At 38.0% G+C, this 17,839-nt stretch overlaps 4 protein-coding genes across 6 annotated transcripts in view; all 4 read left to right on the forward strand.

Annotated features, from left to right (window-relative positions):
- Ef-1a-f1 (translation elongation factor eEF-1 alpha chain) overlaps window positions 1-17,839 on the forward strand; it is a 236,339-nt gene that overhangs the window by 129,479 nt on the left and 89,021 nt on the right. The window lies entirely within an intron of this gene.
- Ada2a (Transcriptional adapter 2A) overlaps window positions 1-17,839 on the forward strand; it is a 330,348-nt gene that overhangs the window by 127,748 nt on the left and 184,761 nt on the right. The gene's annotated exons all lie outside the window — the stretch shown is intronic.
- On the forward strand, window positions 5,545-8,577 carry LOC139995489 (uncharacterized). The gene is made up of 4 exons (XM_072019037.1): window positions 5,545-5,886; window positions 5,970-6,148; window positions 6,885-7,164; window positions 8,081-8,577. The coding sequence occupies exons 2-4, from the start codon at window positions 5,979-5,981 to the stop codon at window positions 8,324-8,326; spliced, it is 696 nt and encodes a 231-aa protein (XP_071875138.1). The 5' UTR covers window positions 5,545-5,886; window positions 5,970-5,978; the 3' UTR covers window positions 8,327-8,577.
- LOC139995626 (uncharacterized) lies at window positions 14,436-17,814 on the forward strand. 3 transcript variants are annotated; one of them, XM_072019259.1, is made up of 4 exons: window positions 14,436-14,921; window positions 15,546-15,751; window positions 16,428-16,665; window positions 17,436-17,814. In XM_072019259.1, exons 1-4 carry the CDS (start codon window positions 14,904-14,906, stop codon window positions 17,646-17,648), a joined length of 675 nt encoding a protein of 224 aa, XP_071875360.1. In that variant the 5' UTR covers window positions 14,436-14,903; the 3' UTR covers window positions 17,649-17,814. The 3 variants fall into 3 exon arrangements, with proteins under 3 accessions (XP_071875360.1, XP_071875359.1, XP_071875361.1); XM_072019258.1 differs by having other exon boundaries at window positions 14,454-14,921; window positions 16,419-16,665; XM_072019260.1 differs by having other exon boundaries at window positions 14,454-14,921; window positions 15,559-15,751; window positions 16,419-16,665.

The raw sequence follows: 17,839 nt of genomic DNA on the forward strand, positions 1-17,839 counted from the left end.
CTTAGAAACGCACGCGGAAAAATGTGCCGCCATTGTCGAACGGAAAGTGCCGGCAATATTACACGTGTAGACGATTTAACCGGAACGTGTGCACGATACGAAATAGAACCGACTTTGCTTGAAACTCGTAACGAGAAAACGAGGTCACGAGCGTACGCTACTTTGCAAATTGCGCGCATTGTTCACGATCGAGACTAATTTTCTCGGAAGAATAACGCGAGTAGAAAGCGAACTGATTTCCGACTGATCGAAATACCAATGGAACGCCAGCGAACTGCGTTACCGCGTCCACCTTTTTTCATCGAACAAACTCAGTCCCGTCGCATCGTAACGTCGATAGTGGCGTTTTGCAAGGCTGACCTATTACAGAGAGTCAGGATTTCCAGCATTCGTACACCTCTCTGGTTCGTTGGAATCAAAAATCCGTATGTTCGAGCATTCCGCGGGGTGCGGCGCGCGCGCGGAACCACCATGGCCGGGATCCGCACGAAATGGCGGTGCCTTTGTGAGGCCCCGGTCCGAACGGTCATCGTCGAGGGTTTTTACCCCGTTGGAATCCACGAAACACTTTTACGTACGCGCTGGGTCCATTGAAATGCAACTCGCGTCCCCGCTTGCTCCAGCAGCCCCTCCGTTCCTTACGCCCAGCCCCATCCCCACCTACGCTCGATGTCGCTTTCGAAGATCACTCGTCGATAAACCACTAATCTGCCTTCCTTTGTTGCTCGCGATCAATCTTGCCCGTTTTTCTCCATCGACCAGAGAATATCCGACGTATAAGTACCGCCGGACGATAAACACTCTGAAATAAAGAGGGAGAGTCTCTGTGGGTCGCGGTGGATGAACAGGGGGCGCAAGAATAAGAGACTCGATCAGATTCGCGATATTTGTTAGTCGTTCTTTGCACGTAATGGAATTTGTCGAGCGATCGACCGGGACTCTAGGCTTTTAAGTAATTCGATTTACGAATTATTAGATAGGCTGGAAAATATCCAAGTCATTTGGAGGACCAACGATGGTTTTCGCCAAGTTTGATGGAAGTTGTACGTTTTACGTACGCGTATCGCGTTATAATACTACACAATTGTATATTTCTGTATTTTTGATAAAAATATGCGTGGACGAATAAAATTTGTTACCAGATAAACATGTGCTCATTATCGTGACTGTGATACTATCCCTAAATGTGTCTCTAGAAGAAAATAATCGCCAGAAATTCCAACGATCGTTCTTAAACAGAGACCTTAACCAACAAAGTCCCTTTCGTGTCTCTCCGCTAAATCCGTATCCCTTCCAGAATATATAATACTTCCCCGTCATCGAGCAGGCACAAATACGCGGCAATCTTTAAGCACCGACACGCGTATCCGTCCAACAAACAAATACGTACATTTACCGAACAAGTTTTCTCATCACGTGCCTGAGGGACCGCGCCTCCCTTGTTCGCCCTTCGTCGGTTGCTCCTCGGGGAACCCTCTCAAATTGATCCCGCAGCTTCTTTCTCGCCAGGAGGAAGAAGAGTCGCGACGAAATCTAGATAAGAGGCAGGAAAACGCATAAACCGCCCGCCACGGTTCAAACCGTGACCAAACGTAGCCAGAAAAAGGCGGCGCTTTTTAAAAACCAAACGTTCTGTCTCTTTAGCTTCGAAGAAGCGAATTACAAGCGTACGCGCTCCGTACCAACTTTCTCGATACAATAGCGAAAAAAGGTTTATAGCTCGTAAAACGGTTGACCGTTGCGCGAGTTCGGGCTTCGGCTGACCACACGCGGCATCTTGAGAATTTGTTCATTTATTTCACATTAAACCAGGTCCGAATTTTATAGCCAGCTAAAGTCAAACGCGACAACAATGTCGTTAAGGTATCCCAGGACAACGGATTTATCGTGGCGCCGGTAATCTTATCCGGTTCCTTTTCAATTCTCTTTTGTTCTCGACGCTGTTCAATTTCACGGTATCCGTCCACGTGCGAACAGTCTGAAACGAAGCAACTAATTTTCGCACTTGGTTTTTCTTTTTCCAAAAACGAACGCTCCAACGCAATTTTTCATATTCTTCTTGATTCTCGTCTTATTTAGAAACATAGAACGAACCATCTTACGTGTAGTTCAATTTTACCCACGACACGATCGATTTAAAAATTATACCATTTCTCATTCGAACTCTGACATTCATAGAGATGGTGAAATTCGAGTATTTATAGAAAATTACTCCAATTTAGAATAGATGATATCTCATTGATTCAGATAAAAAGGCTTTCATCGTTTTATCTTTATAAAGGCACCGCGTCATATTTTTATTACACAACTAATTATCGAATGAGAGGAATGTTCTCGACGCACGATGCGTAAAACGACTCGCAATGGAATAACAGCGTTTTGACGTTCGAAACGTCGATGTTCCCGAGGGGTTAATTACTGCCGCGTCAATATCCGATAGGCATTTATCGAATTCATCGGTAGGATAAATTCGAAATATTCCTGTGAATTTCGGTCCTTCTAATAATTCGCTTTGCGAACGGGCACGATGATTTACGCGTCGTTAAAATTGCTCCGACCTTTATCGTTTTTCAAACTCCGAGCAAACTATTTTTACGATTTCTTAAGCTACCGGCCGTTTAAGATCGCAATTTTATTCCGTATTTTGCATCGTTTGCTAAAAACCAACGAGCTTTCTACACGGTCGGCACCGTACAAAGAGCGAACCACTCGACAACGGTCGAGATTACCGGAGTTCATTATCAGGGAAAAACATGGCTGGCTGTTATGTCGCTAGAGAAAATCGAAGCGACGATTAGCAGCGCGAGAGGAAACGCCACGACGTTTAAAATGGAATGCGCCAATCAATCGACACGTATAAACCTTCGCGATTCCTCGCGGGTCTCGGTTGTGTTTTTCTTTTCTTTTCGTCGATGGACAGGATAGGGACCATTAACTTGCTCGATTTTACACGGACCTACGAGGTACAACTAGTTTCGTCTCGTATCTCTACGTCCCCTTTTTTCTATCTTTCCATTTTCTTTTGGGTTTCGTGTTCACAAGTTGTACAGTTACTTTGTACAGTTTCTCCTATACATCTTAATTTTCACGTACTACTCGATCGTCAACGACAACGTTGCAACAATGGCGGTTGTAACAACGGGCAGATCGTTTAACCCGCGTGAGGCGCAAACTCGTTTGAGAAAGGTGGGGCAAGCGAAGCATTAGAACCGAAACAAGAGGGATGAGCTCGTACACGTGTTCGAAAGATCGCCAAGTACACTCGTGTGTTCGTTAACTACGGAGATAAGGTGCCTATACGTAGGTGACACGTGTTACGAAAATACACGGCTAAGCAGCACGGAGGGAAGCGGCGAGATAAAATTAGAAGGAGAGAAAAGCGCGTCGTCGAAACGTTTGTTTTAAGGTCCCGCCCGGTTCCACGACATTCGCCGCAATTTTTCTTTTCACGTCCGCTTACGGCACGGAGAAACGCTTCAATTCGGTGAACGGAGGGCTGCTCCCGGTTCCGGGGAACCTAAATTAATAATAACGTTTCAACAAAGCACGGAAAAAATACGAGCTCGTGAATGAGGCCTGCTCATTCACGATTAAGTTCGACCGATCGATCTTTTTAATTACAGTATCTCGCTTGCTTTGCCGAAGATTAACGTTCAGGTTTTTGTTTAAGATTAAATTGAAGTTTGCATGTAGGAAAAATGAAATTTATACGTGCCTATTTATTACAGTGACGTACGTAAACGAGTAGTAGGAAGAGAATCAAATTGCCAACGCGAACACGATGAATTATCCGGTAGTTTTGTTACTCGTTCGGTGGAACACGTTCAGCGAACACGTAGCCTCTTGTACACTTTCCTTTTCTTTGTATTTACTTTTTCCGAGGGAACGACGCTTCCGAATGAGTTATCGCGGCAAAGCCTTGAGCCCACTCAATTATCTTAATGAGCAGAAACGCCAATAGACGCGCCACATTTTCCAGGCTACGTCTTATTTTTAAACCCGTTCCCGCGTTGACGAATTTGCGAACGCTAGTCATCCGTGAATGGTGTACGACCCTTCGCAGCAACTGTCAATGAGGAAATTTCTTTCCGAAGATTTTTTCGAAAACCAGCTTGTAATTAACTGATAATTTCAAACAGCAATGAGAAGACTGACAACGACTAACACCTCGTTAAGAACCTGCAACGTTGATGTTCTATTTTATATTTGGTATTGTTATTACGATCAATGCAAAATTAGTTGAATCGATAAATAAGAATAAACAGTATAAATCGTGCTAATACGATGAAACGAATTATTAGAAAAGATAAGAGCGTATGTACAAAGTACAAAATAGAGTTTGAATGGTTTTTCTTTAATGCTTTATAAAATATTTGTAAAAGGAATTACAGCGACTGTCTAATATCGTTTGAATTAAGTATTAAATGTAACACGATACAAGATATACTGAAACATAGAGCAGTACATTAAGGGATAGAGCGAAGAATTTGAATTCTTACGCGGAGGCGTATAAGGAAAAGGTACAATAAAAATGCAGAGTCACAGTGTACTTGAAAGAATGCATAGTTTCTTTATGACAGACGCAGGGGCAAATATTCCATTAAACCGACGTTTATCTTTGTAACGGTATTCTCGTGCGCAAGAATCGCGCACACGTAATACACCACCTATTCCGCGCATCCGTGTTTAATAGCTTCCATCGCAACTTTTTGCTTAAACTTCGCCATATATGAAATTTCGTTTCGTTCTGCTTGATCTGTCTGGTATTTCGCGTACGAGCATGATCCCAGTAATATTGCACGTTCGTTTTACCATTCTGGTCAAACATATTTGACCCCACACGACTATCGGCCGTTTATAAATGTACAACAATGCGCATTATAGAAAATTATTGAAATACCGAATTATGTACCAATTAATATTCCGATACAGCATTCGTACAAATGAAACTATTCTGCGAACATTTTATTACGTTAAACGCATCGCGAAGTTCCCTATTTCGATATAGAGTTCTCATCGTCGAATTATGCAACTGTGAGATGAACCCCCTGCCTTGTGAATTTTTCTTTGTACAAAGACCTGTACGTACAAAACAAAAAGAAACAAAGGAAAAGGGGGAACAGAGTGAAAAAGGAATACGGAAATCTGCGCGGCGTCGATCCGTTAAGATTCCAAAGGCGAAAAACTATTTCTGGTACAGTCACGTGCGAACCGCAACGCCGCAAAAGTCTCCAACGTTTGCCGCGTTTCCCTTTCCCGCATCGGTTAACTTAGATTCTTCGACGAGCCACCCATCAAAATGATAAACTTCTCTCCTCCCATGAAAGAAACCGGAGCAAGCACGTCGGTGCATTTATTTTCGTACTCTACTTTTCCCCGTGTCGAGTGGATAATAGATCGAAATTCCAGTTGAGAGAATCACAGGGGCGTCTTGCCGTTGGATAGAGCGCGAACAGTCTGACCAATCGGTCCAGCTATGGCGCCACCGATCAAGAACTGTACGTCGGTAAGGTAGGAAAATCGATTGGTTGCAACGTTGCCGGTTCTAGCGGGCATTCCGCGTACAAAGGGGATAGTGGGGGTTAGTTACGGCGGAATCGCAAATATTCGGTGATGGTGGTGCGCGACAAGGGTGATAAAAAAAGCAGTGTCGCGAGAAGGTGAATTTGGACGGGCCTAGTGAATATGCGAGGCCATGCGTCCGTTTTACGTCGCGTTTACACACGTCGCTGCGCGATCTCGTAGCGTCGCGATGCCTTTGCTCGCGTCGTTCCTCGCAATTACGCAATGATTAGTCGTCACGATGTTGAATCCGGGGTGTTAGGATCGTTTGTGACTTTGTTCGATCGAAAGATTTCTTTCTCGATGGTTGATCGTGGATGAACAGTTGCGTTTATTTTAATCGTCGAGATTCCGTTGATTCTAACGACGAACGCTTGAGCTGACGACGACGCTGCTTTATGTTTAAGGTTACCAGCATGAGCTTTTGGTCCCGCAGACGATTTCATATCACTCCGCTACAAGCGTTCGCGGCGCTGTTTCTCATGATCATGCTGTTTTGGTACAGTCTCAGTCGGCAAGAAGCACCTCAGCAACCGTGCAGCGTGCCGGAGGAATTCACGGAGAAGCTACACGAACTTACCTACAGGTCCATACGATTGAGTTCTAGTTACTGGCTGTAGTTAAGTTCACGTCTGAACACGTGGGTTGATTCTCCTTTTAGTTGGCATGCTAGTTTTATTCTGCGATCCTCTACTACTTGCTTAAATTATTGCCTATATTACGTGTAATTACTACTCCTAATGCTTACAATGGTAAGCACGTTAATTAATTAGTTAATCCTGTGTTTTACGAGCAACTGTGATTTTAAAGATACCAGAATGTTGTCACCCGTTTTTGTTACAACGATTTGCTTAAATAAACTACTCTTTTGTTTACCTTTGATCCTAACTAACTTTTTCGCTAGGAACAATCACGTATACACGATATATATGATTTTCTATAACACGATTTCCACTTCTGTTTCTTTGTCTTACACTGTAATTTTTTGTATAAAGTATTTCTATGTTCATGAACGTATATTTCTCCGTATAAACAATTCCACTGACCGGTATACCGATAGACCGAGCATCTTTTCTTTCGATTATTCCTCAATTTCACCAACAATTATCTGCACTGTATTCGCTAACAATTTTATAGCTCGCTGCACGATCAAATGGAAGCGAGCTATGATCACCGAAAGTTCGCTTCAATCACGAGGTGACGAACCGTCAAATTCGTCTGCGTGACTAAAGCGAAACTTTCACTAGGCACGGTTTTCTCTCGTCACGAGTTTCACCAAGCTATCGTTCGTTCAACTCTTTTGTCGTGTGTGACTCCATTAGGGTCCACTTAGTGCTAGCGAAACTGAGCATCGTGCACTTTCTGTGCTTCGGAGGACTCTGGGGTCAAGTTCGAATCGGTCGTGCCTTGCCATGGGCACGTAAGGTCGAGCTTTGCTTGGTCGACACTCTCAGAGACGACGTCCTAATCACGAAAGCATTCCGTCAAGCTGCCTTGAGCGCTACATACCTGCACGCGGCCGGTGTGTATCAAATCCAGGAACACGGGGTCGGCGAAGATGCGCCCAAGGTGGAGGTCGTCGTCTTCGAGAAGGATGCTGTGGTAAATTTTATTACTATGTTTTCGTTTTGTAGCGCAAACGTGGAATATGCGGTTAGTAGAAGAATATAACTGAAACGACTACAAATTTTTTGTATAAATCATTTTGTACGAATACTTTTGAATACTGTCATTTATTTCGTAAAATAGAATATTTAGAAGAGACAAGGATACTTGAAAGTTGTATGCCAACAAGTATGTTAGAAGCTACGTTACTTTGCTATCTGCAAACATTTTGGTTCCCACAAAATATCAGATTCGTATGTTAATGACGATGTCTGGTTACGAGTTGTAAACTCCAAACTGCGTGAACATCACCTACGGTTTACGAGATGTGTTTTACATATCGGACAACTAGGACAACAGAAAGTTATCGTTTGGCATTATTTTCGGCAATAAACCGTTGAACTTTCTTTTATTAACATTGCTCAGCTTTAGTACGTACGATATAAACTTTTAAAGATCGTTTTGCAGCATAGAAGGACAAGAATCTAGAGCATCAAGATACTAAGGTTGTTTCAAATGTTTTTCGTTCCGACACAGCATAGCGAACAATTATATTTCATCTTTTACTATACCCAACTATGACGCAAAAGTAAAAGTTCTAATGATGAAATTAAGTTTACAGCGAATAGAATTAATAGTTTCTGTTTAGAATACACGCGTTGTTTAAAACATTGAACGTTCAAAATGTCAAGAATCGGACTCTTAGAATTTCGTTAAATAACTAAATTCTTCAAGCTTGCCTATAATGATCGATTTGTTTAAAAAAAGAATTATCCAACTATATCAAAGTAGTTTACATTTCAGCTATACAACGCATACATTCGAATTAAGAAACACATTCGAACTATGTTACGTATACAAGATTACTTAATTATTTAACGTTTGAAATAATAATTTCTTTCTTTTTCTGCAGACACGAATGGTAAGAAGAGTAGGTTGGACAAGAAGGGTGTTGCCTCCGGACTGCGAATTTTCCCCCAGTCTACAATGTTTTCCACCTCGGCTTATAATTCCTCCCTTACCGGCGAAACTGTTCGGTAGTCGATTAATACCTGTCCCTAAAGGAGGCATCGAATTGCAAAAATATCACTATCCTAACGATTGGTGGCTCGAGGTGAAACCCACCGACTGCACCGAGCTACAAGAAACCAACGCGTAGTGCTACATTTCATAGTAGACACGATATATTCCCGACGTAACGATAAATCTTTCGAACAGACAACCGAAGATGTCCTCTAGGATTACCAAAGAAAGGACAAAATGGAGCGCGTGTGTTACCTCTGTCCGGTCCTATTACGAATGCATTTTTATTTTTCATAGACTCGTTTCACGAAACTGCTAGAAATATATGATTCGAGGCTTGGAATTTATTGAAATTGGTAATGTAAAATCGAAGATTCGTATTAAGAAGGAAGCTATATATTAGGTTGTCCGAAATGTTTCTTTCTGTTTTATAAGGAAACAATGGACGCACAATGTTTTTTGTTTTATATTAGTTTGTTGAATTATGCAGGGACATAATAATAATAGAAATAGAAGGAAATGGATCACACCTAATTCAATAAAATAATATAAAACAGAAATTGCTGTTCGTCTATTATCGCCTTATGAAACGAAAGAAACTTTTCGGACAATCTAATGTATATATATATATTGTTTATTTTATAGCACGAATCGTTGCGTTTGTTTGAACATACGGCAACGTGCAAGAGTTTCTGACCAAATAGATTTTCAGTTTACATTTTAAAAGCGACATTCTAAAGAATTTTAACTATACAGTACACGGTATAATTTAACAATAATAACGATTGTTATTTATCAATAATTACAATATGAAGGAAATTTTTGTTATATCTTTTACTTGCTATGCCTTTATCTAATAATAAATTCTTTTAGATCTCGTTTTTGGAATATAAAATGGAAACTTGCGTATAGTTTGCGTTCCGTGAATGTCATAGTATTAGTTTTGATAGCTATAAAATAACTCGTTTAGTTTCAGATTAATTTAAGAATCGTACATAAAACACATCACGGTGGATGATCAATCATTAAAATCATCGGTGAAAGTTCGTGTCTTATTTTTAAAGGCTTTCGGACAATGTTGTTCTTTCAGCTATTAAAAGACAGTTGATGAATGTAATTATCCGCGAATAACAGGTTTCGGTAACGACATTGGTGATGTTCTAGGTAAAAGTCGCTTCTAAGAAAGTATCACGAATTATAGCTAAGATACGCGAGAAAAGTTTCAACGTTCGGTCGTCGAATATGAAATTTTGTGCTTGAGATTTTATACGATCGTTGAAACTTTATAATTTCTGTCATTGTATCGACAGAATCTTACGGTCTCGCGACCGAAATTATCGATCACCGAAACACCGATGAGAAATATCGGAGACAAATATATAATAAACCAAAGAAACAATTAGTTTGCTGGGTGGCACGTAAACGGGGAAAATGAAATTTTCCAAGCGTAAATTAGAACTTATGAAAGTTAGACAATTGTAAAATAGGAAAATTATTCCTCGTAAGGAGCTGAATATTCGTGAGAATCTTCATACTTTACACGCTATGATTTCATTCAGCGAGCAACAAATACTAGAGACAAGTCTGATAATGAGTGTGAACCCTTTGCACTTTGCCGATTGCTTTAACGATTACAATACACTTTAATTTTCATATTTTTGATCTTGCTCGATTTAATTTCTCTACGTTCTTTAAATCGTATTTGATTCAATTGCTTTTTTTATTTAAAAACCTAGGTAATATTTTTAAGTTTGCGAAAGATAGGAAAGAATCGTTATTAGTATAAAGAATTTCACACATCCATTTGATGGCAATATTTGCCTCAAAACATTGCAAGCCTTTTTTATTTCTCGGAGCGAGACCCAGATCGAGATATAAAAACTGGAAGACTGTAACACGAGTCCGTGATACATTTTTCAAGGTATTTTAAATAACGAAATATCTTGGCCCGTCGTGTAATATAAACGTTATACGAAGTTACAGTATATCACACGCGATGTATTGTCTGTAGACCTAGCCGACACATATTATGACACGTATACGATATGTTGTCGCATATCTGTCACTCTGAGACAAGACGTTAGGTTGTCATAAGTATATCGCGAATGCAAAGGGTTGAATTTACCATAAATTATACACAGACAGAATCGCAGTAAGATGATGTAAATTGGACAGTAAGCGACACTCTCCTGTCTACGATTGTTAATAAGTCACCCAGATACATTTGCGTAAGGTACGATTTAATTTGTATATAAATCAAATTTTTCTTGTATCTGTCCAACTTAAAAAATCTCAAGTTATTTCCATTTTTAAAGCTACAATTTTTCATCAAATTTGTTTGATTCTCTTCTTTTAAATTATATGATTCTTCGTTAAATCTTATTGCGATTCTGTGTATGTCTACCGTGAATGGTATTTACATAAGCAACCTAACAATCTCTATGTCTATTAACTACTTTGATCCGAAACGTGAAAAGATGCAGATATGCTTCTTTCAAAGCTTTGATAGTACAATTATTTATACGACTATTTGTACCGCTTTTTAAACGCAATATCAACGAAAACAAACGTTCCAATTTTTCCATATTTCTACAAACTCGTCGAATTCCTCACGAATTAACGTTACATTCGCATCCTTCGATTATCGTCGTTAAAAGTACTTTCTTCATCGTCGTTTCATCGAATTGTATTCCGATTCACGAAACGTGGTATGTTTTTCACGATAATTCATATTGATTTCGCTGTGAATGTTGAAACGTGTTTGCGTCGACTTTATTACGGTGCCACGTAATTGAAAATGTAAAGACGTTCGTGTAAAAGCGAACGACAGTTGCCGCTTATGATTTTGTTTTGTTTCTTTTCGCAATTAATATCGCGTGATCAGGCAATATATTTCGCGTTTGGGGAAAATACGTTAACTCAAATTTGATGTGCTTTTTACTCAATTCTTATATCTTTTCTTCTTCTTGAATTCTTATCCTTGTTTTTTCTTCTTAAAAGAATGTACTTGAAAGTTAATTTTCGCTTGAAACGTCATGTAATGTACGAAACAAATTTAACAAAGACTGAACTTATTCTATAGGCTATTTTAAACGAATTTTTAATTTATTCTTAGGTTTAAAAGAAAGGACTGAGTATCATTGTTTGCAACTAATGGAGAACGGTACGATTTAACGTTACCGCGGACAAAAATGATAGAAATCGTTGTAAAAGGAAGTTGAGAAAGCGTTTGTTAACACTTGATCTATACCATGCTTCCAGAAATTGTTAATCAGCGTTACATTTTCCTGTCGATTGTGTTTCAAATTAAATGCACATATCATTCCTCATATTTTATATGGATGCACATATTTGTATGTAATGTACCTTGTGAGTGACGAACGATCCAAGTCTTTGTAGTTGTCTCTTGAAACCTCACACGTGGTTAAATAAAACATGCAAAAAAAGAACCGTCTAACTTGTAGCTTCCTTATGTTCTTACAGTTATTCTTCCAAGTACTAGAAATTGTTATATTTTAACGAATCGATGCTTTTATTTAAAAGAAAATTTTATACTTGTACGCGTATACATTTAAGGCGATTAAAATCTTTTTAAGAAAAATTATAAGTTTGTCGTACAAACAATATTTCTATTTCACCAACGAGATATATTTACACATTATTGCATTCACGAGCAAGTTTGCGTACGTATCTTTGCATGCACTGGTTTTGCTTCACAAGCTTCTCCTAAGCATTTTTATGGTTGTCCTCGTTTGCTCTTCTCTCCGGAAGAAAGCAGTCTCTCCGTCCACTTACTTTCCACATGGTTTTAAAGCTGTTCCATGCCTTTAACGTAACGTTCAAATTAGGACCTTTACGATAAACTGTCCCATCTTTTCTTTAGTACAACACAGTTTTCAACAATATGACGGTAATGTAGCGTTCACGAAAGGTGTCGTCACTAGCAGACAATTTTCCTTTCCGCTCTGGTCGCTTCTTTTCTTCCTTTCGTCCGCCTTGCCTTTGAGTTTCTTCAAATCTCTCCCCGTTTCTCGTTTCTTTCCTCTTAATTCATTTTACAATAAGTATATCGTTTCTTGTTTCCCTTGTCCTTTCAATCTAAAACGCGATAACGATTTAATCTGTTGACTGCATCGCTTTTTACTTAGAAATTTCTGTATAATTACGCAATTAGGTACTAAAAAAACTTACATTTTTATCGTTACAGCGATCGTAATAGTTTACTAGCTGGCGAACTTTTATAAAAATCATAGTGATTTTGCTTAGTTGTATATCGATTACGAGTATCATTTGCAACGATCATGACAGTCTATGTTTCAGAAATAGTTTAGGAATCGTAAAACTTCGTCAGCCAGGATTACTACTTCCGTTCGCTCGATGTTTTTGGATTTACCGGCATTGCGATATGGTATCTTCAATTCTCTCAAACCTATCAAACTTTTTGGCACCGGCGTCGTCCCAGTTCTCACTGATCCTTTTATTACCCGCGCAGTTCCTCGGTATTAAAGTCGGTTTTCGTAAAATAGCGAAGACGATACCAGACCAGACAAGGGAGACGAGGCGTGTGGACGTGTGTGTGTGTGTGTGTGTACACGAGAATAAGCGACTATGACGGACAAGTTTGGGTAGACCGACATCCGGTTTAGGCTTATCCTGTTCCAATCTTGTTGTAACAATGTCTAACAAGATGTGTTAGTAATAGTATTAAGGTAATACAATATACATTTTATTAGTATTAAGACGATACCGTTACTAGGATGTTTAGGAAAATTTCTATTTTGGCCAACGCTACTAATGAAACGAAATACAAGTAGAGATTTCTTTCATTGCCTAAATAATATAAATGATTTATTTTAGATAATTAATATTTATATTGCCGCGTAGCTCGTGTGTTTTTGCATATTTAAATATCTGATAGATATGAGATCATATTAAATATGAGATAGAATATGAGCTGTGAATATTTAACTTGTTTTATTTTATAGCAATTGAGAAACGTATGCTTGCTCCGACACAGCCAAAAATCGTCGTACAAACAGAAATATTGATTCTCTGGAAAATTAAATTAATATCGTGTTAACGTATTGCGTAATTAAATATTATCTTGGTAGTTATATTTTATTTAAAACGCACGTTATAAAATATTCGTGCATAAAAGTAGAGTTAACGAAAAATGCAGCGGTATACTTGTGGCGTGTAATTTTTTAATTTATATTTCCAACGGCGTTTTACGTGATTTTAATCTTCTACATGAATATTACATGTCACAACGATCAATACTTTCAGAAGAAATTCATTAATTATTGACTCCTCAATAGCATGTTAATTACATACATTAGAGCGATCTATTAGTTTAAAGAGAATTCATTATCAAAACGCACTAAGCACGTTTGCGTTGAATTTTAATTAATATTAACTAATTTAATCACTAGGTACGTATTCGATTTGTATCATAATAGGTAAATTAATGAAACGCGCGTCTAGAAAATCATCTTGAAAATGTTTCAACGATACGAATTGTAAGGTTGACCAGTGTCGATGTTTCAAAAATGATAATAAATTAACGAATGCAAGGAAGTTTTTACACCAGGAAATATTTAGAAAAGAGAAAGAGCATCGAGATAATAGAGACTTGTTGACAATAGGGTCCTCGTGACAATAGACGATAGAATAGAATGGCGAATAGCGATTCGTAGCGACGGAATAGAATGGACAATAGGTGCTCGACAATAGAAGATTCTGCATGATGACTCGTACAAACGTAAAGAAATTATCTATAAATAATTATGTATTTCATTTTCTAAGAATCTACAGTTTCATTTATCTCTGAGCTTTTATTTCGACCATTTTAGTTTCCACGAAAATACCATGACTTCTACCTTTTATCGTTGATCTGAATTTAAATAAATCTTGGCAATAGAAATTCTCAGCAAATCCACGCTCGTTGTCGATGAATGATAATTTACAAAATTATTAAAAACATCTACTGTCTATTAATAAATCATGCGAGCGTTTGATTCGTTCGTAAATAATATAGGAAAAAGAGGAGGAGAAGGAGAGAAAAGAAAAACTAGGAAGTATCGAACATAGTGTAAATAACGTAGCAAAAAACATAAAAAAGGGAAACTAGAAAGTATTTAGCGTACGATAAAGCATCTTCTTCTCGTCACTGTTCCACGCGAATGAATGGAATGAAAGCGACAACGCGACCGATGGAGAAACGTAGTTAACGAGCGTCGCTTCGTTCAACACAGGTTACCACTTCTGTCCGTGTTGCCTGAGATTTAGTACAGATAAAAAAAAGGGGTATCAAGCAAGAAACGAATGGACCATCGGATCAGAATTTTCTCTCGCGTAGTCGGCATACGCGTAATTGCGACAGAGTGGGGAAAAATATAAAAGAAAGTTTAGCGGATGAAAACTTTCGAGTCATGTGACGACGCACATGAACGTTGCCTCGTGAACGAGATCATCGACGATTCGTTATTCCGTGCAGAAATGCATGAAACGACGCTTCGCCTCGCAATTTGTGTCCGTTCTCTTCGATCACAGTGAACGATAGAACTCGAATCGCTGGAAAGTGGCGAAGTGCACGCGTGTTTGTACGATCGCCAGATTCGGCTATGTTATTTTAAATCACAAACAAATTTATTCGAATAAATATAATAGTGCAACGGGGTAATTGTACAAAGTGGAGTTTCTTAATTTCGAACATGAACATACTTATACGGGTGAGTACTAATTACGTTACAATTTACTATGTCGAGTTTCGTGGAATATTTATGTCACGTTGGCACATTGATTAATTTTCTGAATGGAGCTGCAATCACGTATACGGCAGGCGCAACGTGCCTACCTCTGTCTTCTTCGCCATTCGTCTCGTAACAAATTTTCGGGGTATAATAAAACAGTATCTGCCGATTCTCGCCATTCACGTTTATCATAACGCGTTGTCATGACGCTGTTTTATCGTCGAAATTGATAGAAACGCGAAGGACTATCAATAGGATCGAAATTGAGAAACTGATTGTACGCAGACAACTCGATAACTCGAAACACGCAGACTGTATAATATGATTTGACGTGTGAAATAATTGCATACTATATCACCGACGAAAGAATAGCGAATCGTACAATAATTTCTCGAATAATGTCAGTTAGATCGTAATAACGTAAACGACAAATAACCGAAATTCGAAGTTAGGAACGTCGTTAAATTTCAGCTACGATATATTAATAAATTATGAAAAAAAGAAAAGACTAAAAATTAATAAAAGACTCGTAAGAAGATACGTTTTTATCTCGTTCGATTATTTTTTGAATCGTATAAAATCAATAATTTGTTGCTTCACTAGCGCTGTTTTCTAGTTGCACTTTTCGCGCTGCTGTTCGAAATTATCGAAATGGGAGACGGTTACAAACTAATCAGGCCGTACAAGTACTATCAACGTAGACCATGGTGGCGGCCTCGATCGTACGCCGATCACAAATCATCCAAGTTCTACCATTCTAAGAGGATATCACCGGAAGACCATTATTCTCGAAGACCAAGTTATAATAGGTACGGAGTGAGTACTGAATTGCGCGATACGAAGATCGTATTCTTATGTATTTTTTCTTTATTTATGCAGTATTATTTAATAGCGAATATAGTTAGCTTCGTTCGTTTTCGTTAGGAATTTCATACTCCGATTACTATTTATTTTAAATTGGGCATTACGTGTATAAGGTAAAAAGTACAATTAAGAAAAATAAATTTAAGATAAAAGATACGCGAGGTATATTCTGAAAATTAAGATCGTCGACGATCGTAGAGTTCATTAAATTTCGATTATTGACAGTTGTATTAATTTCCCGCGTTTTAATGACCACACGCCCAAAATCATAAACCCAGATGTCAATAAACGACGCATTGTCCGTGCCACTTTACAAAATCCCCGGTTTAATTTGTCGGTTCGACGTCGTAGATTTATCGACTGCGTCACGTGCTGGACAATCACAGGAAGGGAGAGTGGGAAATTTCGATATTTTTGGCATTAAATTTAATCATAAAATTGTGCAAGATTAATTTGATTTAAGCTCGAGTGATTCGACTCGAAACGTCTGGTTTTTGGTAATTGGATTGAAAACTAGATCGCAAGTTATTTGTAGAGCAGTTCGCTAACAGATTTATCATGGCTCGTAATTAAAATTTCCTTCGTTATGAGAGTCGCTAGAGCAATAAACAGACGTTTCAGATATGCTTCTACGAGAGACGATTTCGATGGACGCGCCGAAGATCATCATCCTTACACCATCGTGATACAATTGCCTAAAGGGGAAGATAAATACGAAGACGATAATTACGAAAAACGGAAAAGGAATTACGAAAGAATTTCTATACCTGTGTACGCTATTGAAAATGATTATATCGAGGACGAAGATGACATTGAATCAAAAGTGGTGAACGTTAATAACAAAAAGATGCAAATAAAGGTAAAAATCGCAGAATATGTATACACGTATTATGTACGAGTTAAATGTTCCGTCTAGAAACACGTAGGAAAATGATTTAGTAGTAAAATGTCATTATGTCATAATTCAAATAATTTCAATGCGAAAGTATTAAAATATGGATATTGGTACAGGAATATTAAAAAGGCGAATTTTGATATAAAAATATCGAAATACAAATTTTAATACGGAGATATTTAAAATTCGAAACATTATGCGTATAAGTAAAAATGAAACGTACGTATACAAAAACTTTGTGAGAAATTTGAAATAAGGTGAAACTAGAATTAAACTGTGTATGAAATTATTATTTGTATTTATATTATATCAGGATTTTTTATCCGATTTATGATACTGTATAATTGTTATGACAAAATGTGAGGTCGACGTATACTAAATCATTGTGAAATCATTTATTGCGTTATTATGCGAAACGTAGATTAGAGAATTTTATTTGAAAAATCTCTTATTAAAAATGAGACAACGATGAACAAGACGAGTGGTAAGTGTTTAATTCGAATCGTGATACGAGAAAAACAGACGTATTTTAACGTAATTCAAAATTTCAACGTATGCTCGTAATTCTGGAGTATCGCGTAAATCTATCGAATCGACACGACGAAAATTTCAATTGGCATTTGCAAGGATATACTTCACAGGATTATAGCTGTAATTCGAAATTAATAATTTACTTATAGATTTCGTTCGTTTTCGATTGTTATTATATCAGTGCGTCTTTTTAATGATTGCAGATGGTCAAAGGTGAGAATCCCAAACTGCATATCAAAATATCAAGATCGGACAGTGAGAAAAATATAGAAATTGTAGATAAAACGAATACCACCGAAGTAAATTTACCGTCATTACCAAGAACGTATGCAAATTTAACAACACCTGTGCCACAATCAACGGAATATTGGGCTCCAACACCTCATTTTGAAAATATTCGACAGAAACGAATTTAGAAATTCTAATTTGTATCTAAAACGGTATTTCTATCGAGCTTAAGATTAAATTATTGTTTAATAAAAAATTGCTACATCTTTAGCTATTTATTAAGTTAGTTATATATAACAGCGGAACATAATATTAAAGTCTAAAATTAAGAAATAAATTTGTTTGTTACGTTTACTGTAATTTCTTTTCGATCCTTCCT

This window comes from Bombus fervidus, chromosome 16 (genome assembly GCF_041682495.2).
Source record: "Bombus fervidus isolate BK054 chromosome 16, iyBomFerv1, whole genome shotgun sequence".
Taxonomy (NCBI): Eukaryota; Metazoa; Arthropoda; class Insecta; order Hymenoptera; family Apidae; genus Bombus; species Bombus fervidus.

Coding starts and splice junctions, on each gene's coding strand:
- LOC139995626 (XM_072019258.1), top strand. Junction 15,752..16,418: donor CGAAGACCAAGTTATAATAG/GTACGGAGTGAG, acceptor AGCAATAAACAG/ACGTTTCAGATATGCTTCTA. Junction 16,666..17,435: donor ACAAAAAGATGCAAATAAAG/GTAAAAATCGCA, acceptor TAATGATTGCAG/ATGGTCAAAGGTGAGAATCC.
- LOC139995489 (XM_072019037.1), top strand. CDS start 5,979: ATGAGCTTTTGGTCCCGCAGACGATTTCATATCACTCCGCTACAAGCG. Junction 6,149..6,884: donor CTACACGAACTTACCTACAG/GTCCATACGATT, acceptor TGACTCCATTAG/GGTCCACTTAGTGCTAGCGA. Junction 7,165..8,080: donor TCTTCGAGAAGGATGCTGTG/GTAAATTTTATT, acceptor CTTTTTCTGCAG/ACACGAATGGTAAGAAGAGT.